General features: G+C 40.7%; 2 protein-coding genes across 2 annotated transcripts; one reads left to right on the forward strand and one right to left on the reverse strand.

Moving 5' to 3' along the window:
* The first annotated feature begins 7,048 nt into the window (after positions 1-7,048).
* On the forward strand, positions 7,049-8,171 carry LOC113151079 (transmembrane protein 252). The gene is made up of 2 exons (XM_026343906.1): positions 7,049-7,398; positions 7,776-8,171. The coding sequence occupies exons 1-2, from the start codon at positions 7,130-7,132 to the stop codon at positions 8,032-8,034; spliced, it is 528 nt and encodes a 175-aa protein (XP_026199691.1). The 5' UTR covers positions 7,049-7,129; the 3' UTR covers positions 8,035-8,171.
* A 1,640-nt stretch (positions 8,172-9,811) lies between these two features.
* pgm5 (phosphoglucomutase 5) lies at positions 9,812-26,994 on the reverse strand. Its single transcript, XM_026344154.1, has 11 exons — positions 26,737-26,994; positions 24,921-25,083; positions 24,635-24,781; positions 24,390-24,515; positions 24,097-24,287; positions 23,073-23,227; positions 17,127-17,242; positions 15,392-15,527; positions 14,660-14,843; positions 12,212-12,349; positions 9,812-10,781 (listed from the first exon to the last, which is right to left on the reverse strand). The coding sequence occupies exons 1-11, from the start codon at positions 26,992-26,994 to the stop codon at positions 10,692-10,694; spliced, it is 1,704 nt and encodes a 567-aa protein (XP_026199939.1). The 3' UTR covers positions 9,812-10,691.
* Between the last annotated feature and the right edge of the window lie 821 nt (positions 26,995-27,815).

The following is a 27,815-nucleotide window of genomic DNA, read 5'->3' on the forward strand; positions in this document are numbered from 1 at the left end:
TTCCAACATGGCTTTGTACATTAAGGACCACTGTTCCGGATCCAGTAGTCTCAAAGGACACAAGAAGTAGAGTACATTTCTCCACAGATCAAAGAACAAGCTTTGACCTCAGTGTCTTGGCTGGAGTTAAATCATGTGCTCCTTCTATCTCTTTTACTCTGTCACTCAGCTCTGCCCCCCCCCTCCCCTTTCTCTACATCTGTCCATCTCCTTGCTTTCGTCTCCCTCCTTCTTTTACTTTGCCTGGAGTCAGACCACAGCACAAATTTATAGGAAGTGGAGGGATGCCAATGGAGGTCAAACGTGTGAGCAGCTCCCCGTCTGCCTTCCCTATCATTCTTTATGGCTGATCTAGTGGCTGAGCCTTCATTACCCTGAATTATATGCTGCGATTATTACCTCTCCCCCCGGCCCATGTGGGACGGCCCTGGCCTTATCATCCTATCATCTTACCCAGGAGGGACGTAATGCAGGGACCTCTCAATATATAGCGCAACATCTGCCTTCAACATGACTCCACTGTGGATGTTTGAACTTTACATCCACACTATGTGATGTATGTGGTGTATGGGATGGGATCACAGGCTTATTTGTGGAGAGCTATAATGAGCTGCAGAGCCATATTATCTGAGGGGGTGTGTGGACATTCCATGCAGATCAATGCTATATATATTCTGTAGACTTAATTAGACTTAGAGATGCTTACATGATTTAAAATATTAAGTTATTTTCTCTTGCACTAAAGCAAAAACCCACTCAATGCTGCCCCATGCCCCATGTTTGCAGTATCACTCGACTTATTTGTAGTTTTTATTTCTGCACATCTGTTTTTGATGATTAAAGGAAACTTGTTGTTTTTTTTATCTGACTGGTACAAATTATTTCCTGATACAGAGACAGTACAACCTAGTTTGTAATCACGTTGTTGCTCTTTTGCTCACCAACCCACTGCCATTACACATGTTTATTACTGTAGCTGGGTTGCCAGTGTGAAGCCCGATAATCTGAGAAATCAGCGGGTGTTCAGATAGCAGCAAGCTTTGGCAGTCTTGATATATTGTACTTTTTCACAACTCGTTTTCGAGTGGGCACACTGAGGGAACCTGTGCTGTATTGTGGTGTAAATATCAATGCAGGCACAGAGGGGGGTAGCAGACAAGGACTGGATGACACATGCACTCCACTACGCTTCATCATCTCAGCTACAAATCAGAACTAGAGTATATTTCAGGGAGTTTGCTAAAGTTGTACCTTACCGAGTCCTCACTGTAATATCAGACACAAAAAAACAGAAAAGCTTTGTTCTGCCGTGAGTATATTGCTTTTTCCATGTGGAAATGTCACCAGGCCGGTTGTATTTGTAGTTGAATATATATTCCGGTTCAGAAACCGATTCAAAAATGACACATTAGCATTAAAAGTCAAGTAGCAATGTTGTGTCTCTAATATTTTGTCCACCCCATTTATAACAATGGCAAAATATGAGGAAAACTGAACTTTATAACCTCAAGAAGATTTACTGTAGTTATAGACAAACGTAATCTAACCACTAAATTATATTTGATAATCAAATGTTTTTGGATAAATATTTCAGATAGTGTCATAGACACTATGTACAATATATGTATGTATGCATACAAACGAAGAATCGTAGCACAATTTACTCTTGTTTGAGAGATGCTTCGTTTAATCCACAGCACTCCACTGTTTTATGAAATTGCAGAAAATCGAATTATACTGTATATTAGTGGTCAGTTTCATCACTCGAGAAGGAACCATGGGGCTTTTGGCCAAAGATGAGTCTGAAAGTAAAGAGACTTGTTGACCATAAGAAAATTACCGCTACTCCAGAAAATTACTTTTGCATGTCCATAAAGTTAAAAAACGAGAGAAAGATTAAAAACAGAATGGTCAAAATTAATTCAGCAGAGGATAGGATATCCTGTTCGTCATCGAGGTTATTTCTAGAAGCTTTAGAGCTGGTTTTACCGCATGTGCAGTACTACCCGGGCAAAGTAAACGGACCAAAATCCAATCTTATTGTGACAAAAACGCGCTTTTAACTATGCATCTGTTCATTGCAGGCCTGTGAGGGGGTGCAAACTTGGTTTCTGCTGTATGAAAGTCAAATGTGCTGCACATTTACAACACTCAGCCTCAACACCCTTACTCTGTGCCTCGATACATATTCGACACACTATGTCATGGATTGGCAGTGAACAAAGGCAATGGATGTAAATAATGAGTTGCAGAAATGACCTACTTCATTTGTAGGACAGTGGGCTGGGTTTGGAGCAGTGCTCCTTCAAATTTGTACACTAATACAAATGTATGTCCCATCAGCGGTGTGTGAATTATTCTTTCTTTCTATGATGCTCACTAATTGGTTGTTTTTGCAGCGCGGACGAATGACAGCGAACACAGCAAAAGGCCAGGCACCACATACAGATCATTCTCAGCCATCAGCTCCATCAATGGGCCCAATTATCAAACTTGTTGTGCTGTATCATGACCTAAGTGTAAGTACAGCCTCAGCAGGGGGTCGTTGACAGGGTTTGGATGACGCACACGTGCAGACACACACATTGCTCCCCTCCAAGTGTGCTGCTATATCAGGCAGCCGGGCAGGGAGTCAGGGAGCAGTAACAGGGCTATTAGGACTCCCAGAGACCCTATCGATCTCCTCATTGATCCCCTCCTGCCTCAGCTGGTCCGGACAACTGCAAGGGGTTTATACAGCTACTACAAGGAAAGAGCAGTGAAACACTACAGGCAAGAGCACATGTAACAACCGAGGATGGACATGTTAAGAGAGCCACTTAGAAGAGGAGAGAAAAAGGCACAGAGAGTCAGAGTGGAATCAAAGTTTGAACAGTTTGAAACCTTTGTGTCTTTTTTATCTACTTCCTCCCCCACCCCCCACCCCTTCCTCTCTTTCCTTCTCGTCTTTACAGTATGGTCTCATTCATATCAGTTTTTATTTTCAACATAAACTACTCACATTTGATACATCTCTTTTATCTCTAATAGCATCTTCAGCGTGATAAACTGACGCCATGGCTCCAGAGTGAAGTGAATGGTTTTACAGTATAAAGATGTTATCCGTGGAACTGGGAAGATTTACAATCTGTGACAATACGGGGAGAGAACCTCAATCCCAAGTGTAGTAAAACACTGTTATTATCAAAACCAGGCAGGTTGGAACCTTCACACTGCCTCCAAATGGATCAAATTAAAGTCACATTTTTGACTAAAGGACTCTGAAATAGTCCACACGATGAACCCACTGGTTCTGCTGTGCTGCCGTGGTAGAAGCCACGTGAGTATTTTAGTTTAGTATTCTTCTCATATTAAACTGTTTTACCAAGCTACCGCAGGGCTCTTGCTTACTATCCCCTGACATTAGTGAAAGAAAATAATGCCACAACGCCCTCACTGGACCTCTCGTGGTACTACCACTGCAAATATCTATTGAATATGTACAAACTGAGCCTGTACACGCGACACAATCATCTAAACAATGATAATTCATTTCCACTAACCTCGTGCATGTCTTGTGTTCAGATTTGGTGACCTTATAACAAGTGAAGCTGTGTGCTGCTGAGTGTGCAGTCTGACCCTGAAGTGTATTAATGACAGAAGGGATGGCAGGTCTTCATCACGGTCCAGCTGATTAATAACTGTCCCTTCACTCCTTCTATCACAACTAATGGCTCTCTGTCTCACTGACTATAATTATCACTCAATAATGAGGTCTAAAAGAAGCCGGGGTGATGTGTATATGTGTGTTTTAGGTGTGTGTGTACTTTATAATGTGCTTTAATGTACTTTATTCATATTTTACATAGAAAACATATGATGACCTCAATATGAATCACTGTTATAGATTAAACTACAACATCAGTGAGCTATGACAGTAAAATGTGATCCACATATCATCAGAAACAGCAATAATCACCCAATAACACACAAACAGTTACCCTTTACTGCACAATGAACATGTTGCTGGTAACACACTGTTTTTTACTTAAGTAAGATTCAGTTCAGGACTTTTAGTTGTTCCTTATGTCTTAGAGGTTTTCCTTTTTTCTCTCTAGCTCTGCTATATCAACCCAACCCAACCAACTGAACACTTTCACAAAGCATGCTCCCCATTTCCATCATCAACACACCAAATCAATGAATATCCTCTATAAGAATAGACCACATGCTTCTAATATAAATTGTAAGCTTGAAGCTGTTCTGCAGGTGGTTGTAATTTGGGTGAACTAAGCTTTTTTTTAAATTATTAATTATATGGCAGAGATAACTATAATATTTTAGATACTGTGTTTAGCAGCTGCAAATATCTAATACTTCCAGAGATAATTATAACTAATCTGTTAATGACAAGGCCCTTTACAATGAGAAGGCTACGTAGTGTCTGGTTATGAAAGTCCCAAGTAGTCTCAAGATTTTTTTTTTTCTTGCAGGTTTCAGCAACGTGCCAAACAGGTGCATTTCACACCAACGGCTCCTGCCGATGTGGGAAATCAAGGCCCCCAAAAAAAACCACGCTCACATACAGCAATTTTATACAAATAAAATGAACCTCCAGAGGAAAGCAGGAAAACACTTTGAAATAGGATTTCTCACCTACACTGGATCTGTTGTAATGACACACGCACTGAAATCCCCATGAGAAATAATGCATTCCCAGAAGAAAATTACACCACGGCACAGGTGAACACTTTGTCTCTGATTATTTGCACACATGTAGCACACTGCAGTTTTTAGGACTTCAGTGTACTCATGTTATCAATCCTGATGATTTGTGATCTGAAAATCATCATCATGATCATTATCATCATCATCATCTTCAAAACAGAGCAAAGTACCTGCAATTTTTCCATCACTGAGGTTCAAAAATAAATCAGCCACAAAGATAACCTGCTTAACCTGCTTAACAATTACATGCACCGCTGTAAATGCTTACTACTTGATAATTGATAAATATCAAGAAGCTTATACTCTATCTTACGTGGGCATCGGCACAGGGGTGTGTTAACCAGCTGAAAAACATTGCAGTGGTGCAATATCTAGATACACTGGGGCTTAACTCCACACTGATAAGAACAATAAGGACCATAAAACAATTAACCTCCTTGGGTGCCAATAAGAGCTCAGATGACTGTGTTGCATTCATAACAAATTTTACAAGGGTGTGGATAGATTTCATTCATAATACCACCTGAGAATAGCCTGCTGTACCATTTATGAAGAAGCTTTGTCAAACGGTTGATTGATTAAATTATGATGATGTTGACCCAATAAATGAGGAGCGAGGTGCACAGTACAGGCTGCAGCTTAAGGCCAAAGAGAATAACCAACGATTGCCACACTGTAAGATGTAACGCCGTCTTTGATTTTGCTCAGTATTTGCACAAAGCGCATTATAAAGGGGTCACAAGTTATTTAACTTTACCTGTCTGAGGTAAAACATGTCTGAAAAATCATATGTGAGCTGCTGGCTTAGCTAACCATAAAAACTCCATGCATGTGCTATTAAAAGTATCCAAACTGCAGAAGATCATAAATGAAACCTGCCATAGAATATGTAAGAATTGTTGTTTTGAGCGCCTGACTATGTTCCAGTTCCCCTCACACTTTATTATTCACCTTTATGTAACAAGGAAGTCATATTTTCACAATAAAAGAAGTTTGAACATTACAACTTCTTTTAAAAATCAAGGCCAAAGTACATGCAGAGTAGCCAAGGATGAGCTTTACATAATCTCATATTTGAGATGAAAGAGAGAAAACGTTAAAGATTCAAATTACACACAAAACCAAAAACTAGAAAACAGAGAATGTAGAGCTCTCCCCTCGATGAACATGTCAATTCATCTGCTACCAGACTAGTGATAAAGCTAAATTCACACTAGTTAAGGAACAAAACTAATTATTTTCACATTTCTCTAACTGATCAGTGTCTTTATTGGTATTTAAACGACTTAAAGTATGTGTAAACTGCTTCAATAAAAATGGTTGGCATTGTCACACCATGCAGAACAGACTGTAGACTCGACTCTGTCGGCTGTGTAGTGATGACTTAGTATCATCCATCAAATTAAACTGTATATTGGAAATGGATATCTTATTTATATGTATTAAAACAGACATGTTTGCTTGAATTATCTACATCATCACATTTACAATCCATCTTATTTTTAAAAGATACATGTAGAAGACGATATTTGTTTTCTGGAATTGTACCATGTGCACTGCAAAACCCTCAGCTGCAGTGATTAATTATAAAATAGTTTGATGACTGGTGAAATGTACTTATTATTACATTTCATCAGTAAGAATGTATTTGTGTATAACATCTTTTAGAATCCGTGATGTTGAGTGTATGCAGGAAGAGAGCACATGCATGTTATAATAACGTAGCAGTAGTTTGTGACATAAAAACACGGGATAAAAAAAACACTACAACACAAATGTAATGTGACCATCATTTCTTTCTCAATCATCTAGTGATTCCTCATACTCATATCACAGTTACCAAGTTGACAGCCGCAGCTCTAGTCATTGCAGGAAACGGGCCTGCTGGAGTGTAGAAACATGTCTCTGACTTAGTTTGAAATAAATTTACAAACTGAGAATCACGAACAACAACAAGAACAACAAAGTCTTAGACAAGATTTGAAGTCCACACCTCTGCTACTAAATTTAGTTTCGCTGTTGTCTGATTAGCTCCAAAAATACATTTCTGACCCAGGGCTACCAGATAGCCCTATCTCCTGCACACTTCTGACCCCAGATTATTATTGTGTTAATGCATAACCGAGGAGGCAGGAATATCCCATTCACCGCCCCTTGTCCCAGAAGAGGCAAAGAAGCTTACACACAGACACCTTTAGTTGCTGCTGCGTAACGCTATTTAAGCTATTTCAGCTATAAGCTATTTGATGTATATTTTAATATGACTCTCATCCTGAAGATGCACTAAAGAGCTCAAACTACAACACTCCTTCCTGATAGCAGTGCATTTCATGACTTGCATACTTCTCAGCAACAGAGGACAGAAAAAATAAGAAAAGGGCATCTGTAGACTTCAATAAAGCATCAAGGGAGTTAACTGATCATGAATGTGAAGAAGCATTTGTGGTCTCTGGTCCGTATGGCCCTGCCTGGTGTGGGATTTGCACTGACATGCATCGGGGTCTACCTGGTGTCCCTACAGACTGAGAAAAAGTTCACTTTGAGGGTCATCTCTGCCTATATTCTGATGGTGGTCGGCCTCCTGGCTATGCTCAGCGGTGTCTTCTGGGCCCTCTTCCACAGCATGAAGAGTAAAATGTACCAGAGAGGATGCAACAGAGAGCGGCACATACAAATCTACACTGTTGAAAGGTAAGACTGGGTAAAAAAGAGAAATCATGCTAAGAAACTGCCTATTGATGTGCACGAAAACAAAGTATTTACAGGAAAAATGAATACACGTAAAACCAGAAAAGCTGTGGCGGACATTTGTCAGTTTTATAAATAGGACGACTACAGCAGCTTGTTTCTAATTAATTGAACACTGAGATAAAGTGTAACAAGTGGGGAAAAAAATTGAATTCTAAATTTTAAATGAATCATGTAAAGCTATACTTTACTCTCTGTATGCTTTGCACAAGAAAGCACAGTTGAAATGTTTCGTTTTTGTTTTAGCAGCTCAATTCTACAAACAGAGTTTCTCACTTGCTATTTCATATGTATCACTTCAACTATTATTCTATTTTTAGGGTGCCTTCTACTTCCTTTCCTCCATCGTATGAAGAATCTCAGCGAAGTCGAACAAGTGCTGATCCGGCCGCTGAGTTTGTTGTTGTGAACGACGGGGTGGACATGGTGATGAGTCTCGCTCCTCCTCTGTACAGCTCGGACAGCTCCGAGGCCCCGGACTGCACATGGAGCTGGGAACAGCCTCCTCGATATAGCCGGGTGGAGGGTATTCAGCAGGGACAGGTGCATGCAGAGGAGCAGGGGGAGGCCGTGGCTTGACACTGAAAAGAAGAATTGTTGTCTAATTTGCTGGGAGAGAAGAAAGGAATGATGATTGAGGAGGACTGCAAAAGAAAGTTCCCGGAAAATGGCAAAGGGCTTGTGTGGCTAGTTTCCCCGCTGCCAAATAAAGGACCACAGAGATGTGCTGACATCGCCTCTATGCCATGAATCTACACCAAATGCTCAGTGTCTGAACTCTACCGACTGAGCGGACACTGTGCTAACAGGCCTGTTTCAGCCCATTGGTGTCGAAGCAGGTAATGCCTGCAAGGTGTAACAGTGATTTTCTATTGAAGTTATTCAAATGGTTTCTGATCTGATTTCCTGTTGAAAAGACGTGTTGCACATTTGTACTGTGAAACTTAGTGTCTGAACTGACAGCCAGCTATTTGTTTGTTTGTTTGTTTGTTTTTTCCACTGTTGCTCCCATATGTGCACTTTTAAAATCAAACTCTGTTATATGTTTACAAATATAATGTACCTGTGTGTTTATGGAATAAAAATATTAAACCTGTATTGTGACATTACATTGCTTGGGTTCAAAATAATTCTTTCTCTATACAGATACATTTTTTATAGCCTTGTTTTTCATAGCAGAATATGACAATGTCAATTCATGTTTAAGACAAATACTAAGATTTTACATTACATTTACATATGTGAGGTACAAGGTGCAGGCAGCCACTCAGTAAATAATACTTATGAGGAAGGTATGACTTTCCTCCTCCTACTGAACATAGCTGTTTTATATTCATGAAACCATGTTGGAATAAATCAGTGTTTGCATACAGTAAATTCAACTAATGTTGTTGGTCTGAATTGAACTGGGAATATAACAATTACATTAACAATGTCTTTGACTTACAGTATATGAGAAATTTTATCTGTTAGGGTTTATTTGTTTAACCTATTTATACAGGTATGCCCCACCTAGGTTAAAGATTTTTTTTACAAGTGAGACGTGGTTAAATCAGTAGGATAGAACAAAACCAGACACGCTGTTATACTTACTACGGCCAATAATATCTATGACTGAGCAAAAAGTATTTTCAGTCTGTGCTGAATGTGTACATTTACACGTCCCAATAGGCAGTTTTAACCCTGTCTGCACACCAGGCAGCTGAGTCGAAAGGTTCACCACAATAAAAACTCTGATGGGGAAACAATGTTCGGTACTCGTTTGCAACCTTTCAGCTATCGCACACTTAATTTAGTGCGGTGTAGAAGTACTTTACAGAAATGTATTAGTCTAATCTTGCACCTACGTATAACACGCTAGTCTCTGACACAGAGGAAAATTCCTGCTAAAACCTCAACAGTCTTCATAGCGACAAATTCCGAGGTGATAAACAGGCATTGATCTTCATCCAACCTCAGAAATAACCCCTGACATTATAAAAGAGTTGGATGGGGCAATAACCTGTAATGGCTGACAGGTAATGTCTGGTTGACTGAGTGAACACATCCTTGCGGATATCCACTGGCATATCCTCAACTCATAATGACGGCAATAAGCGTGTTTATGAGTTCCTGCTCTCTGTGTCTCATTCACAATGTATAAAGATCAACCCTCTTCATGTCTTATCTCAACACAACAGCTTCAACACATTTCACAGTCCGTTCAGAAGCAGATGCTGTGCTTGACAAAACAAAAGCCTACTTTTACCTCAAGGATGTTCAATCACCACATGATATATAGTATCAGCACAACATGGGGCTGTTAATTATCAGGGATTTGTTTAATTAAAATCCAAAAATGCCCGAGGCCAACATATCTCGTTCTGATGTATTTTTATTTGTCCCCATTAGACCTGTCCGATTCAATTAAAAGAGGGAAGCGCTACACACAAAAAAAGGTTTATTTGGATTAAAAAAAGAAATAATATATTCAAATATGATTATGCAGCATTCCCAACGGCCCAAACTGACAAATTAAAGAAAGAAATCCAGAAAGTAATATCATTTAAGAGTATATGTTCTTTTCCACTCCTTATCTTGCTGAGGCAACGTGATTATTTTTACATTTCGGACACCCTGTCCTTAGATTGTAAACATGAGTGTGGATATTCTTCAGCTTCATTTGACATCAAACATTATAATTAACTTCCTTATGTTGTATTAGTCATCTGATTTACATGTTGACTAAATGAATTAATTCTGCATGAAATGGTAGAAAAAGAAAGCATTGTGACACTGTGTACGAGAGCGATATGGAACGTGAACACTGCACTGTTATTTAACAAACAAACAGCGTGAATGAAAAACTGGACAACTCCTTTAGTCAACAAAGTCTTGATAAAAGCATGGCAGACATGTCAGTGTGCAAATTGATCACTATTTGCTGTATTTTTTTTTTCATAGGTTTTAATAGCAGTAATTAAAAAGCTTTCCTGGTTTCATCACTGACACTAGTCTAAGTTTTCAATAGCCGACAGATGATAGTGGTCAATAAACAGTTTCCGCACAACCTTCATTTTCTTTTTGAGAGCAAATCCCTCGGTTTAGTCATCGTGTAACGACAAATGAAAAACAAGGCTAAAGCTACAGAGATGGCATGGAAAAAGTAGGAGAGATAGGAGAAGAGACGGTATTCTCCGCTCACAGATAGATGTGTGTGTGTGTGTGTGTGTGTGAGCATGTGTTTTCCTGCTTGTTCATGTTATGATATTAGGGCCACGGCGTCCTGTCCTCTCGTGAATGTTGGAGATCTTCAGGGCGATGGCGATCAGAGGTCCCAGCACCACCTGCAGTGAGAAACGTACATGGGTCACAAATATATTTTAGAACAGTGGTGTTGATGATGATGATGCTTTGAAACGTCTATGAGTTCAGTTTTATTTCAAACCATCAGTATGAAAAATGATGTTTATCATATCGATTCTCTTCCCAGTCTTCACCTGTGTGTGACTGCGTGCACTCAGGTGTGTTATAGAATTTATCTTCGTATGAGGAAATGAGGCGTTGCCACAGATCGGTCTCACGCTGATCAGTGTAGTCAAACTTTTTAATGTTGTTGTGGACAGGGGCCAGCATGGGAATAATTAAATGCTGGCCGTGATCGGCATGGCCAGTACACACACTAGCTGCAGATTGGTCACAGTGCACATGCCCTGACCCCTGTCCTCCCCTACAGTGAAACCCCCAGGTGGTTGGTATATATTTGCAGTACTATCATAAATGATAGGGAACTGAATTTATAATGGTAATAATAAAATGATTCAACGGTTCAGTGTAGGTCACATAAAGACATAATCAAACAACAAAATAACAAAATAACTACAACACAAAAAACAAAAACAAAAAAAACTTAAAATACAGCAGCTAAACCAAGCTAGGCTGATTTATGTGTTATGCATTCATAGGTTGTTTATGGTGATGCTAGGAAATGCTGGTCACAACTGTACTTCGCCATATGTGTTAAGTTCTTGTTTTAATTATAGCTTGTTTGACTCTCAGCAAAAAGAAAACACTGTGTGGTGAAGTTGTGCAGGTGGCCAAACCTAAATGACACCGGGACATCGTGACTTCAGCTTTACAGCCGCTGGGTTTGGTTAAAGTACACCACCTATCCCGACATCCATAACCACACAAACAAGTGTTCCTAATTACTCCAAAGTCTACAGGTCAACAACCACATTCAGCATGAAGCGGTATGATCAAGAAATGGTGCTTCGAGACCACATCACGGGTTTATTTCAACCCCTGCGTCACAGACGTTTTTTTTTTATTCTTCAATCTAATTAAATAAATAGTTAACAGTTTACATTTCAGCTCATAGGGTTTCTGAGTTGGCAAGCTCAAAATAAATGATGATAGAAGGTAATAATTTAAAGGAAACATGTAAAGGCACTTTTATGCAAAATGTATAACCAGCAAACAAAAACAGCAGAACCACTTTGCTTGGGTGGAACTTTTTAAGTATATAAAGAAACAGATGAAGCAGTTCCTACTACACAGACCTATAGACCAGTAGAATCTGAATTGAGCAAAACCTCATTATAAAGCATCTTCTACTGTTTGATATCAGACAATTAACCTCTAAAAGTATTTAAAACTAAATGAACACTGTATGTGAAGATATTTAGGCGTTGTAGTGAAAAACTGAGCCCACACCGTAGTCATAGACAGGAGATGTCATATGCAAAAGGAGAATACACTCAAACCTTCTCTGTACCTGTGTCTCTCTGCTGTGTCTCTCAGGGTCTCTCTCAAAAGTCTCAGCATAAATGCGGATGGTGGCTCCCATCCCTCCGCCGCTCCCGCTCATCCGAAATACCAGGCGGGATGCGTCAGTGAAGATGATCCTTAAACCCTAAAGACATACAAACCTTTGTTTTTATCATTTGTATTATATCATATTATATTATATTATTTAATACTTTATATTTATAAGAAACATTTATTATTATATATATTTTAATATAGTCCTACATACATTTAATGAAGTAAAAACTGTGAGGGGTAAAACTAATTGAGAAACAAATAAATAATCACAGTAACTGCAAATATCCACTAGATGTCACTATCATAATGTTATTGCTGTTATTGTGTCCTTAGGTATTCAGGATCTACAGTCTGCTGTGTGCTTGCTATGTAGTCCTGTTTATAAAGTGAGATGAGGTCAAACCTGCTCAAAAACTATTCCAAAACGACAGGATAGAAAGAATTTCTTCTTCTCTAGACTCATTTCACACAAAAGCCGGGTGAAACATCAGCAAACGCTGCTGTCAATTTTCTGAACTCAACACTTTCAGGGAAAACAGGATATTGTTGCGTTGGGGTAACCAGCTCCAGTTCTTTCTGGCTGACGTAAGGAAGATAACGCTCGCTGACTAATGGATGTGTGATGACTCTTATCTATCCCAAATTCCACAGCGCCTCTTTTCTTACTCCATTAGAGCGAAAGGCGGCCTCGGGGTAAAGCGCAGAAATATGTTCTCATAACAAACAAGTGGCAAATTAAATCAGATTGTCATCATGGTTTTAATGAAACACATTCTAGATACTTTTTTACAAGATCGTAAAATGGAGAATACAGCCGTCTTCTGAACTATCACAGGAGAAAAACTGCAGTTGGCTCTTCGCTGCACAGCAGTAATTCTATCTCAGTATAGCTGTCACCTCTGCTAACAACTGTTCCCCCTTCTATCTGTGACACAGCTCCATTGTTTAGAAACTATGGCACTGAAAGGAAACAAACTCTAGACCACTTGTCTTCATCCTAATCTGGCTCCAAATGAGGAGAGACAGACAGCGATAATAAGAGACGTCCTGTCCTGTCCTGTCTACAGTTTGATTGAAATTGAATGATGACCTCTTTTATTTTATTATTATCTAACATAAAGTCCTAATAAGAACTAATTAAAGAGTAAATTTACTTATATTGATTTAAATATGAATATAGTAAACAGACAGATTTTAAACCTGAGTTTTTTAAACCTTAAATAAGCGATCACCTATACCATACCATATAAACCTCTTAGTACTAACAAAGAACTTATTATAGCATTATATTTACAACTGTAGCTGCTACAGGTAAAAATAGAGAGAAAGCAGATATGTTTTCCCAAAAATAACCTAAAAACACTGTATTTTAAAATGGGTCACATGGCAATAATGTATCTTTCATCTATATCTATTTAAGGTCTATTTATCCACTATTTATCTTTTTAGCATATACACAGACAATGCAGAATATAATAGGGTGCCTGTTTAAATCCCCCCATCCTTTATCTTGTGTGTTGGTTTCTATTGTGTCTACTTTCCCCCCTTCAAACACACTTGCAGTGGAAAGACTGAAACTGAGACAACAGCTGATATAATTCTGTCCTGGGAGGAATGTGCTCTGTAATAACACACACTGGGCCGACTGGGATGCTGAGGATTTACCAGTGAGGTTAAATCACATTTTGGTTTGACTCACTAACTCAGCTTTGCAGCTGCTGTAACCATGGCAACATGGCATTAGAGTATTCACAGTGGGACAGCGTGAGACGCCATCCCTCCTTTACATGTCTTAGAGTGTTAAGACTGCAAGTCGACAGACAAAGTCACCAGCAAAGTGTGCGAACATGTGTAGGTCACACAAACCTACACACGTGTTCGCACTCCCTCACAAGGACAACTGGACAGATGTCCACACTAAAACGCACAGAGTGTGCGTGTGTAGAATTAGGTGGGGCATGGGCTAAGAAATCTTGATGTCAGGAAGGAGTTCCCTCACATTTATGGACAGAACAGACTGTCATGTTCAAACATGGAACCTCTCTCATGAGACAACACTGAAGCTCAGTGGGTGGTCTAACCCATAGGAGCTGATAAATGAGTCCATGTGTATGAAAGAGAGCACAACAGGGAGTCCCGTCACACTTCGTCGCCCAGTTCAGTTTAAATATAACCTATATTACTACAGGTTTGGGGTCTGTGCAGAAGTTCTGATCGCTCAGATTAGGATAAGGTAACCACACGTCAAAACGTCAAGTATAGCCAAACAGTAGTATGCAAATGTTGTTTACCAAGAGATGTTACACAACGTCAGGACTCCTCTCTACTCATAACTACATGTCTCATGTAACATCCAACACTGACTCACATCCCTTCTGTGTGTTTTTCCCGCACTGACCTGGTTTCGGGCTACTGTTCCATCCACGGGGTCGATGTACTCGAAGTTGTCAGCCTTCTCCACGCTGTATATGTGGTCTCCTACGGCAAACTTCTGGCTGGTGAATGCTTTGTCTGAGATCACTGCCTCCAGATCCCTCATCAAGTAAAAGGCTGCACGCGGGTCCAGGCCTTCGTAGTCAAACCTGACAATCACACAAAGAAAGTAACATGTATATGTTGGGTTGGGAACTTAAACACACACACACACACTGTACTTTACCTGTACATATTTTATATATTTTCAAATTAATGCTCTCTGTTATCAACACGAATTATAATGTTCTCAGCTACAAATGACCCTAAACTACCAGACAACCTTTGCCAAATGTTTTTCATGACTCTTTTGGCATCAGGTCCTTGGCCTGTCCTGTATTTCCTCTCCATCTACATGTTGTGGGAAATGTGCATCAGTTTAGAAAAGCTCTCTGTGGGAACATAAAAAGCAGCAGCAACTGTCAGTGGGAACATAGACTGCAGTAACTATCCCTGCCTCTCACAGGGGAGAGGTTAAAATAAGAACAAGTGATAACCAGTGAGGAGGACTGGGAGACAAATGGATGAAGGTGAAGGCCTGGGATACATATTTGGCTTTAGCAATAACTGAGGAAAGAAATCACTCAAGTGAGTCTGGGGAAGTACTATGGATTAAAATAAATCCAACCTGAAATAATTCAGAGAGATATCTGATTACCTGCAGAAGTAGTTGCGTCCAAACTTGGCCCAGTGCTCTCTAACAATCTGATCCACACCTTGCTTCCTCGCCGCCATTATGGACAGCCACATCAACACCGACCACAAACCATCCTTCTCACGAATGTGGTCTGAGCCTGGAGGAGAAAGAAAATCAACAAAATCTCACAACCTCCTGATAAACTGAACTGAGGTGATGATTAATAACATTTAACCAACATCTCAGTCCAAGCGCTAATCAGCACACCACCAAAACACCACCAGCCTTCATCTCCTCTCCAGCCTGTTATTGCTGTTAAAAAACATAAGAGGAGTTCGTTAACATGGCATTAAAGTGTATGTTGTGTTCACTGACATCTCAGGGCGATGTTATCCATTTGAAACCAGTGGAATATAATCATAGCAACAACACTCACAGCACAGGCAAAGTTAACACTTAGAATAGTGGATGCGAGCAAGTGTGTCTGAGTTAGTAAAGAGCAGCCGTGGTGAACAGCTCTGATGATTTACTACTGTTGGTTCTCTCCGAGCTTTTGGCCTTACATGGCTAGACAACGAGTAAGCTCCCGTAGTCCTCTGTGCTCCCTACGTCTCTGCTCCTTACTTTTCTTTCTCTACTCGTCTCATATTTGGACTTTTCCAACTCCTTCTCCTCTCTTTCCTGCAAGCTTTTCTTGTCTCCGTGCATTTTTATTCTCACTCTGAGCTTTTTAAAGACATAACCTAACTCCTATAAAAAAATATTTAATCAGATAGGAGAAAGCAGGAGAAGGGAAAAACAACACAGTAAACTGTGAGCGGTGACAGGGCGGACAGAAAAACGGGAAGGGGAAAGAGAATAAGGAAAAACAGATGTAGAGGCATGGTAGGAGCAAATGTGCGTGTATCATATGTGCATGCATAGTGTTTATATTTTCTCAAAGCGTGCATAGAAAACAGTGCCACTGGAGGCCTGTGTGCATGTTCAAGTGACTCAGGGAGCCCCTGTCTCCTTTTATAGCAGAAGAATGGGGATTATTTACACATTCAGTCAAGGTCACAGCTCCCACATCTATTACATGACTCTGACTGGAGCTCCAGGCAGTCAGGATGCACTGCTTACAACTCCACGTTAACCCAGGAACAAACTGGTGAGCATGTAGTAGTGATTTTTGTTTTACCTTTCAAGGGAAAACTTGAAGGGAAATTCTGATTTCATAAGCACTTTCGATGTTTTTCATGTAGTGTTGACCATCAGTCCTGTCTGTAATAACAACATGACGGTACGCTCACCATCTTAAATGCTGAAAATTGGGAAAGCAGCAAAAGAGCTAACTATATGTCTATGAATAATGGAAATTATAAAGAATAAAACCCATGTTGTATTAAACTGCAGTTTTATTCCAGTGAACACACTTGCTGTTTGTGTTTTTCAGCAAGTCCCTGCTGCATATTTGCAGTTCACAGCAGCTGGCTGCTCCAGTCCTCTAGTGATGGTCTTGTTTACAGGCACCTCAACAACAGTTGCTACTGACGGAAGGGGACTTCTCAGTCACACGCCCACTCACATTTTTTTTAGTTGCCTGGGGCTTTGAAACAGTGACCTTGTTCTACTCACATTCCACAGGCTACTGCTGCTGAGCCTCTGTATTTACTTTAATAAATACAGTTCTACGTCGATAACACTGAACAATCAAAAATCTGCCTTTATGTGGATGGTTTTGTTTGGACTGTGGAGAGAGTGCACTGAAGCATACCTGTGCCAAAGCTCTCCTCCCCACAGAGGGAACAGCGGCCAGAATCCATCAGGTTCCCAAAGTACCTCCAGCCTGTGGGAGTCTCATACAGGGCCAGTTTCATGGCTTTGGCTACCCTACAAACAGACAGGGAGAAACAAAATCAAAGCTATGTCTGTGAAGATTCGCGGTCATCCAGGTGAAGTTATCTGGAAGTGAAGTTCCCTGGAAGTTGAGTCATGGCAATTGGAAGTCCAGTTGCCATGACTCAACCTGCAGAAAACAAAACTAGTACTTCATGGCTACATGTTTATACATCTCTAATGTCTAACCCATTTCAGTCGTTCCCAGTGCTGATATGTAAAAGCAAACTAAATGCTGTGTGACAGGTGTAATCTGCTAACAGGTCATCCCATAACTTAATAAGGCAAAGGCAGTGAGAACAAAGTCAGTTAACCATTTTAGCTGATGTTTGCTTTGAACCTGAGCCATGTGCTTCTCCAGGGAGAGAAGGAGAGGAATTGTGTATGAGTCTGAATGTGCACAAAAGGTATGTGTATGTTAGGTTGGAGGTACAGACAGCACTGCATGTTGGAGATGAGGAGGACAAGGAGGGCAAAAGAACTGACTGCAGGAGCAAAGAGAGAGTCTGCTAAACCTTTTCAGTGCAGATATACAGAAGAAGAATTGCCTGCATATAACAAAATGGAGTAATCAACCATAGTTAAGGACATTTTTAGACTATTAGGACAAAAACTGAAAAATAACTGAATATAATAAAAACATTTTAAAACAATCTCATCTTGGCACTGAATCCCTTCTTTTTTGTGCCTCTGCTCCATTTGCATCTACAAAAAAACTGAAACATGTACATGGGGTTTTCTAAATAACAAATGGGTGCTTGAACATGTGCCGGCCATTGGCACAATGTCAAAGCTTCATGGGTAAGGTCATAGTTCAGTACACTGAGGTCATGTCATTTTGTTTTTAGAACCTGAACAGTCAGATATTCTCCTCAGCAGTTGGAGGAGGCCATTGTAAAGCTAGAAGATGGCTTAAATTTATTAGCTAACAATAGATATATCACCAAATAAAGAATACGAAATTCAACATATTAACTTCAAATCTACCTAATTATAATAGTAAACTGTAAAAGGATAATAAAAAATCATAACGCTTACAATATATTTATTATTATATCATTAGAGTCATTTGGGTTCTCACTTTCTCTCAGTTAGATACCCAGTTAACTTGGAAAAGTGTTTTAACTGACAAAACAAACTTTCTATGCTTCTGAACAAATGATCGCTAGGAACAAGGACTCAGACTTTAATATTGTATTACATTCGTCCTAATCCTGCTTGTAGAGATGTTTAGTTACCCGGTGTTCTTCCCATTTCCCACATATCACTCTGCACCCGCGTCATCCACACCTACTCAGTGAGTGTAAACACGGTTCACAGGACTCAGCTGGGCAATATATTCAACCCCAAAACAGTTTTTGCTATCAAAGAAACAAAAGTGTTGAAATGTCAATCTCAAATGCTGTTACTGCCGGCTGCTGTGGGAATTTGTTGTGCTCGGATGTGGTTGGGTTGCAGAATATCTAAATGGTGGTATACATGGCCACGCAATCAACATGGACATAAATAAAACCCCCACAGTGCCCAGCACAGTTGTTTACATGAGGATGGGATAAATTACCAAATAAGAGTACACTTGCTTTATTCCCCTCTGGGGAAGCGAGAGCTGGAACGGAAAGCCTGGCATTCGTAAAGGAAAACAGAAAGAAACTCTGGCCTTCTGACGAGGTTTTGACGTTTCAAACAGCACATCCGCGGCCAAAATAAGCACTGAAACTGACCCTAGCCGCTGGTGAATTTTCAGGGTTGTTGTGAACAGTGTGAGAATAGTGAAAATAGTGTTTACTCAAGTTCATGATTGCATCGACTGAGCTTCAATCTAACAACCACATAAGCAGACAAATACCCAGCCTACAGGCAGCACGTTCTCTCCTATTCTGACATGTGTGCTGTGACATTTCACAAGCAAATATAACCATCAAATAATAAAGTATTTTGTGGTTTTAAATCCAATGGAAGGAGTTTGTTGGGGTTAAATAACAGAAGAAAATGTACAAACGTAATCAAATGCAAACGCTCACACAGATACCGAACCCCTCTGTCTCTGCAGGCTTTGCCAAAAACAGACAAATGTTGGCTGATAAGTTTGACTGGAGACACAAGGAATGAACTTTGAAGGTTTCTATTTAGGGCTGTAATCCCCGTGTGTAGGTGTGACCTCTCGGTTGTAACGCTCTGCACTCTATCGATGTCCACCTTCTCACAATACTGAATGTGTTATCTTAATCATGTGTCGGGTGGTTGAGCAAGACTGAACTGAACCCTGAGTAATTCATTGTGTCTAAACACTTAGCTCACAGTAACAGTCACTGTATAAAAGGTACAGGCCAAATTACTACATGTAAATTGTCAATGAACACCAATTATATGTGGCATCTACTAAGATGCCTAAAGAACCGATTAAGTGCATGAAACATGTATCTTGTCTGCTGGATGAAATAAAATTCAAGAGTATTAGAGAAAGTCTGTCTTTTGAATGATTTGGATGCTTCAACCCCATAAGGTAACGTGCCGACAGAGATTTCACAATTGAGCTCAGCTACAGTATGTCTATCCTCATCCACTAGGCTCAAAGCTCAGGATTTTCAAATTGATACACACACACACCTAGGAAACGCAGGCATGCACTAAGTAACCCATATCTCCCTTGTTTTTTTCTCTGACTTTGTGTATATGTTTCGCTCATGCATCTGTAAATACTCTGATCTGCGGAGTGAAATATTGCCAGCTTTCGGCCTTGGCTTGATATTTTACCAAACATAGCATCCAGTGCCCCCAGTCATCACCTCCCCCTCTGAAGAGAGCTCAGCCTGGACTTAAAAGCTTTACGCTGGCATTCAGACAAAAAGCGCTGCGTGCTGGAGCTGTACTTGGGCTTGAAATGCGAGTTCTTCTTGACCTGAACCAGGAACCCTCACTGGACAACACAGATATTTAATACACCAGAGATGTTGCCTTAGTGACCAAAGCTAAACATTACTGGAAAAACTTAAACTGAAGTTGAGAAAAGTGTCATGGCTGTTGTCTACATTGTTTTGTGGAATCATTCTCAAAATACCTTTCTGACATCTGTTCAAAACAGTTTTCTAGGCTTTTCCAAGGCTGTGTCAAAAAATACATTGACCATCTAATAATATATCAAGGGGGAACGTGTGCTTGTTGGGTCACTGTTTGACTTGGCTACCTTCAGCATCTCGCTTCTAGTCATAAGTGCTCTACAGTTTTTCTTAGTAGGTTTTTGAGCATTTTTTTTTTCTTGTTTTTCTTTCAACACTAAAAATGAGACGAACGTTGGCAGCTTTGCATGGGAACGCAAGTGCAGCCCTACCAAAACTGGACTGGTGTCGTTGGAACCGGGCACAATTTGAGGTCAAATAGAGCACTAGCCTAACATCCATCTCTCTCATCACTCGATGTGAATCCCAAACACAGATGTAACATCTTTATATCTTTAGTTTATCCAACTTTAGTGGCAGAGAAGTTCAACTAGATACCTAAAAGGAGTGAATAAAGTAAATGAAATGGGTTAGGAACCACTGTGTGGTGTTTTTTGTGCGTGTTGCAACCAATTTATTGTGTTATTCCTTCTTCTTTTTTTAAACTCCTCCAAAACCTGGCTAAAAATGTGATCCAAATGCCACAACACTCAAGGGGCACATCAATCCCTGAAGAGCACACCCTGTGGTATTAGCACATCGTGTCTTACACAGGCTTAAGCATTGCCAGCTGTCAAAGACAATATAGGCTTCTGATTGCCTTGGTAGTAACCAGCAAAACAATTAAAACTACTTTTAAAAAAAACAAACAACAGCCACAGCACAACACAGCTCAGCCCTCTCATGTCCCTACATCCTCCCATCCCTGGAACGTTAAAAGGAGAGGCAGATGTTTCCTTCACCCAAATTTCCTTCCCACTTTCTCTTCCTCCAATCCCACCGTCCCTTCCTGCACCAGCCCCCTGCTAGTATGTGCAGAGAGAAATGGTCACTAACGAACACAACACTGTAAGACGAACACCATCAACGGATCCAAGAACGACCTGCAGCCTTGTGTCAATCAGTTTCCTGCACAACAAAACGTTCTCTGCTCTATCTGGACACAGACGCATCTTAAATCAATCTCTTTCCCTTGATACTCTCTTGATACACAAAACAACAGACGGCACATTACAATGTAACGTTTGTCCATGTTTTTATAAGAGTTTGCTGAACTATGCATAAACACGCAGCATGGAGGGCAGTTCAGTCTAAACAAGACACACACACACGGGCCATTCACACTCCTAAAAAGGCAGACGCTTGGGGTGGCTCCAGGGTCCAACTAAGTACTTCGACACTTACTGGAGTTTGTCAGAGACATGTAGATATGTACATTACACTGCAGTGTTACTTTAGGAACTGAAGTGGAGGTTGTAAAGCGGAGAGCACTAAGTGAACAAAGTGACCGTGTACTGCAAGAATGCCAGTAATTATCAGTAAGTGCCCGTAGAAGAGGCAGGTGTCATACATTTGATCATATACCCCAGAATATGCTGGTGAAACTGGCTTTTAAAATGGAAGAAAAGTAAATCGTATATAATAAAATTTTTGTCTGAAAAAGAGACATTACATAGTAAAATAATTTTACCTCTCAGCAGATTCCACAAGAAAGTTATAGAGTTATAGAGTTATAGTTAAGATATCCCAGAAATTAAATCTGTCCTATCATCAATATATAAAAAAGAAAGAGTTAGGAAAAGTGGTACTGAGAGATTAAGTTTTTTCATTTTTAGTAACCAGTGAAAGTGTGTGAGCATTATCAGAGAGGACCATGTGACATCAGTCTGTGTGTGTGTGTGTGTGTGTGTGTGTGTGTGTGTGTGTGTGTGAGAGAGAGAGAGAGAGAGAGCAAATCAAAAACGGTTCTTTCAATGTGACCATTATGGTTCCACATCATAAGACACAGCCTTAAGCATGGATCAGTGCAAAATAAGACAAAAGTCTCTGTGGGATCTGTGTGTGCGGGTGTGTGTGGCTGAGTGTGCAGACTAACAAAAACGACTAATAATTCTGTGAGGTAACATCCTAATTCACATATGTTGCATTACATGGATCAAGATTGGCGGTGAGGTCACTTCCTTTATGGCTGCCAATGTTAACGCATACTAATGCACACACACTCGCTTACTCACACACACATATTCAATCATGTGCACACAAGGTAAAACTGTCATCCATACACTTACATCACGCTATATGTCAATCTGTGGATCCTGTTCATACTCGACTATTCTGCATTTTACAGTATCTTTCCTTTAAAATGTTCGTTGATCATGTAAAATACATGCATATGAATTCAGTACTTTAGAGATACAGGTGCTTGAAAATGGAAAGCTATGTCCGCAAAATGTCCGTCTATAGTTTAAGCTAAGTATAGCTGATCTGTTCTGGTTCCCTTGTTGTATTTAATGACACGTTTCTCTTGTGCAGCATTCTGTTGAAGCCTGAGTGGGGTCCAGTGTTGGGATCCCTCCCAGTCCAACAATGTTAATGGGGATGACTTTAGCTGTGATCACATCCTCTCACTCAGCACCCTCTGCTCTGCTCTACTCTTACATAATGGGCAATATTTATAGGCGGTCAGTAAATGTGTGGGGGTGGGGGTTGTGTGTATGTGATCTCACACTCTTATTCATAAAGGGCGAGTCTCATCTCAATGTGTCGTACCTCTCCAGAGATTGGGCTGCTGCCGTTTGTGGAGGGAGGCTGAGGGTGGTGTGACGAGACCTCTTGGATCTACTATGTGTGTGTGTTTGTGTGTGTCGAGGTGTGTGTGCGAGCTGTACCTGTCGAGGGCAGTGCTGGTGGCCATGCTCCTGGCAAAACCTTTGACACCGTGCTGTCTGAAGTATGGGATGGTGGAGAGGTTGGCAGCCATGATGGCCACTGAGTCTGCTGGGTTCACAAAGAAGCCATTTTCTCCTAGGATCATGTATCGGTCCTGACAGCAGCACGACACCATACAGCACAATGTGAGTCTCATATAATGAGTTATTAATTGTAATTAAGTGTATTAAAGACTTAAGTGATTTATTTGTCCCATGAAAACACAAAACCAACAATGAATGGTTTCATCCAGCATAAGTGGGATTAACTCATTGATCCAAAGACTAATATAGTTTATAACAATGCCTGGCACCTATTTATGCCACAGACCTCTAACTTTATACTCTGTTATTTAAGATTCATATTCTAGCTATTGACAAACAGAGTAACACATTGTTAGTTTTAGTGTTTTCTTTCTATTTGTTGACAGTAATAAAAATATAGAGCACCACCAGTTTATCCTTAAAGTAATCAACATTGCTATTAACTAATATAAAAAAGTTCTACATAACACCGTCATAAAATATTTAAAAGTATGAGATTTTTTTAAAGACATCTGTTACAGGCCCCAGAAAGAATCAATCACCCAGTAAGATTAGAACCAGTGGTGTTAATGACTGTGAAGATACCAGTCCTGGTGGGAGAAACAGAGAAGATTTGACATAATTCTCCTGATGCTAAGCTAATGTACTTAGCACAGGGCCGTTTGTGAATGTGTGTGTGTACGTGTGTGTATACAGGAGATATCACTATTGGATGACACTGTGGAAAATGTGAGCTGCATGCTGGATCATCACTGATGCAGAATTATGCAGCTATTATTGGCTTCTCTTTACATTTATCTGTTAAAACAAAACTCAATATGAGGTATGAATAAAAATGACCCCCTGGAATTAATTATGCTGATGATTACAAATTCACTGAAATGTGAAAATAAAAAAAACATTTAATGTTACAACAGTGTGCAGGAGGCTGATGTCTTACCCCATCTGCATCAAACGCAGCTCCAAAGCCAAAGTCTCCTCCTTTCATAGCATCCACCAGAGAGACGGCGTAAGTCAGGTTGGGCTCTGGAGGTCGGCCACCAAAATCCTCCAGGGGCACACAGTTGACAGCAGAGTTAGCTGGGGCCCCCAGCTCATCACAGAGGATCCTACGTACATAAGGGCCCATCACTATAATACATCATGAGAAGAGAAGAGAATATTAACAGAGCACTCTTAATTAACATTTACAGCAGTTCGGAGCTTGTGCTGGAGGATGATGAATAGTCTCACCTCCGTTCATGGCATCTATGTGTATCTTTAGCTGATCTGGTCCTGTGAGCAGACTTTTAATGGCGTTAAAGTCAAAGATGTTTCGCAGCAGCTGCAGATACACCTCAACTGAGTCAACAATCTCCACTGAAAACACAGAGGAGAGACGATTGGTACTGGCAGTGTGTTTGCATTCGTTTGTGCATTAAGGACGGCGTGGTTGAGGGGTTAGGTTAGGTAAACGTGTGAGTGAGTGAGTGTTGTACCTCTGAAAGGTTTAAATTTGTTCTCCAGGTCAAACTCTTGTCTTCCCAGCCTGGAGAGGTCAATGCGAAGATCCGGGCAGATGGCATACTCTTCTAGTGTCCGACTCACCTGGTAGATTCTCTCCATCACTGTGTCCGGAGATGGGCCTGGCAGCAAAACAACATTATTTTTTGGACTTTTGGATCTTTTGGACTATTTTTTGCTGTAAAAACATCCCTGACCTTAAAGAGAGTCACAAAACAGCATCCTGAAAAAGGATGAAATGCATCCTTTCATAGTCCTCACCTCCATTTGCCACATTGAACTTGATCCCAAAGTCTCCTCCAGGGCCTCCGGGGTTGTGACTAGCTGTGAGGATGATCCCACCAATGGCTTTGATCTTCCTGATGATGCAGGAAACAGCAGGGGTGGACAGGAGGCCGTTGTGGCCAATTACCAGTCGACCAATCTGCACACAAAAACATATTAGTGAGAAGTGATGTCAGTTGTACACGACTCCAGAATACGAAAACTTGATCAAACATTTAGAGCACTGCTGTCTATTTTGTTGCTGACATGTACGTTTGCACTGTAAATACGAAATCAGGCTGTGCTGAAAATTGCTGTGTGAAAAAGTGACCGTTAAAGTGAATGTAATGAAGCAGCAAAAATGATGTCAGGTTGTGACAGATTCAAATAAAATCTATCTAAAAAAAGAAAAGCATTTTATACCCTGAGCTGAAAAAGTCAAAGCAAGCGGTGTCTAACACAGACTAAAAACAACACTGCCTCAAAGCATTGTGACACTCTATAGGTGCCTAATTGACAATTTGCTTTAAAAGTAAATGACCTGCCTCAAGAGGGTGCCTAAATAACAGAGCTGCACTCTATTTATAATTTGCATGCTACTTTTAAAGTGTTAACACCACCAGCATCCTTTAATTCCCCTGCATAGCAGCTATTCTAAATAAAAGTGTCCTCACTAGAGAGGAATTTATTCTCCTGACGTCAGCGCATATCCCTGTAACATCCGGCATGTTGCATGTGCATATAAAAGAGTGACATAAAAAGAAGCCTAAGAAATGTGCTTGTCAAAACGCATTAAGTCTGAATGGTGTTGTGCGTAACACCTGTATAAGAACGTGTATAAAGCTGATTAGATTGTATTCAGTAGCCACCAAAAGATTAATAGCCTCTGTATTTAGTGGGTAATCTGTTTTTTTTTACCATATGACAGGGGACCCCAGAGCACCCAGTGCGGCCCAGGAGAGGTGGAACACCGATACTGTACGTAGGCAGGAAAATGGAAGCAGGATGGATGGAAGTGCTGATAAGGCTGACATGAAGAGACATTTGGCTTGGGCAGCAGAAAAACCAACTGGTCTCAAAAACAAATTATATTCCCTTCAGATTTTCCTTTGGAAACCATCCAAATCAATCACAAAGCTCACAGAGCAAGCGTTTTAAATGAACTGTGGGGATTTTCCTTTTCTCTCCGTCTTCCGATTTCCATTTATCTGCTGCTGACATTTAAGCCAGACGCCTTTTGGAAGGACGACAACTTCACACATTGTAACTCCACCGATTATTAAATTCACCTTGTCTGAACCTGTCAGGTTTTCAAGTGGTAGATCAACCAATACTGAACTGGAATTATAAACATACATGCACCGAGGTCACCTAACAAGTAAACAAAATAATGCAACTAAAATGTTTAGTTTCAGATTTAGGATTTTTGATCTTGTGGCCATTTAGGCTCCAGGTTGGGAACAGCATGAAAAATCCAAAACACAAACTCAGATAACTTTTGTGGGTAAAATAAAAAATATATTAGCATTCCTTAAATACTTTTTTTTTTTTTGCCTAATCTTTGCCCTTATTTGCAGTGGTATGCAGCCAAGATCAACTTTGGACAACTCCCTGGAGTCTGATGGCATTTTGCATCTTGGTCAACACCAAATGTTTTTCGAACATGCTTTTAATAGTAAAAGACAGAATAATACCACAGCTTATATACAAACACATTTATATACTCAATATTTCAGATTTGCACAAAACAACAAGTGATAAAATCTCTCACACATTGTGACAAGTGTGCTCCATGTGTCACCTCCCTTCTTACCCCATTTGCAGCTGCCATCTGCACTATCACCTCGATGGCAGCTCGGCTGAAGTAGCGGCCGTCGCTGCCCACCACCATGGTGCAGCCCTGTCGGTCCCGCAGGTCGATGGAGGACAACACGCTCTGGATGTAGTTCTGCAGGTAGTTCTTCTTCCCCTCGAACACCGCTGTCTTCCTCCGCAGCCCGTTGGTACCAGGCCGCTGGTCCTCAAAGGGGGCGGTTTGGACCGTCACCACCGGGATGGGGCTCGTCTCCATCCTCCTCGCTGGGACCCAACTTGACGCAGATCAAAGCAACCTGAAGTTGGGTCTGGAGTCGGGAGGGGGGGGTTGGTGGTGGTATCCAACCACACGGAGTAATAAAACAGTGCTAATGTGACCAAGTAATAGCTCAAAGACAGAAAGCTCCCAGTTGTTCTTTCCACCCGAGCCCCCACACAAGGATGAGAGGAGTTCAATGGGAGGAAACACCCAGTGAAAAATGCTCTCACCTCGGTTAAAGCCAAGAGAGCTGCATCCTCCAGGACCTTCTGCAAAACTTTCCTCTGCTGTTAGACAACTCCCTCTTTTCCTAATATGCCTGAACAACTGACTGCACGGAGGCTGTTGGGGAGGGCCAGAACCTTGAAGGGCAATAATCAGCCCACAATCAGCTGAGCCTCGGGCCAAAAATAGACCTCTGACTGAAGGGGGAATTGTGTTGGACCCGATCTGCAACCGGACACTGCCTGTGTCTCCACTGTCCACATGGCCCCGTATGAAGGCTCGGACTGCTTTTGATTTGTTTCAGAACCTCCAGGTCCACACATCGTTCTCTGTTGCAGCTTTTTCTGCATCTACTTTCTGGCGGGGCCTTCAAATGCATAAAGAAATCTAAATGTCTGAGGGTGTAATTATTAGTGTGCAGCACTGGGACAAGTGCGCGTCTGGCTGCTCCAATAGCTGGTGAACAGCGCGACCATGTGGCTGGAAGAAGGAACTGAACTCTTCAAGTTACATCCCATCAACAGGATGTAAATAAACAGCTAGATGTGTATGAGGTTTGTTAAATAAGATGAGTTTAAATAGGAGTCTGGTGT

The sequence above is a fragment of the Anabas testudineus genome, chromosome 9 (genome assembly GCF_900324465.2).
Source record: "Anabas testudineus chromosome 9, fAnaTes1.2, whole genome shotgun sequence".
NCBI lineage: Eukaryota > Metazoa > Chordata > Actinopteri > Anabantiformes > Anabantidae > Anabas > Anabas testudineus.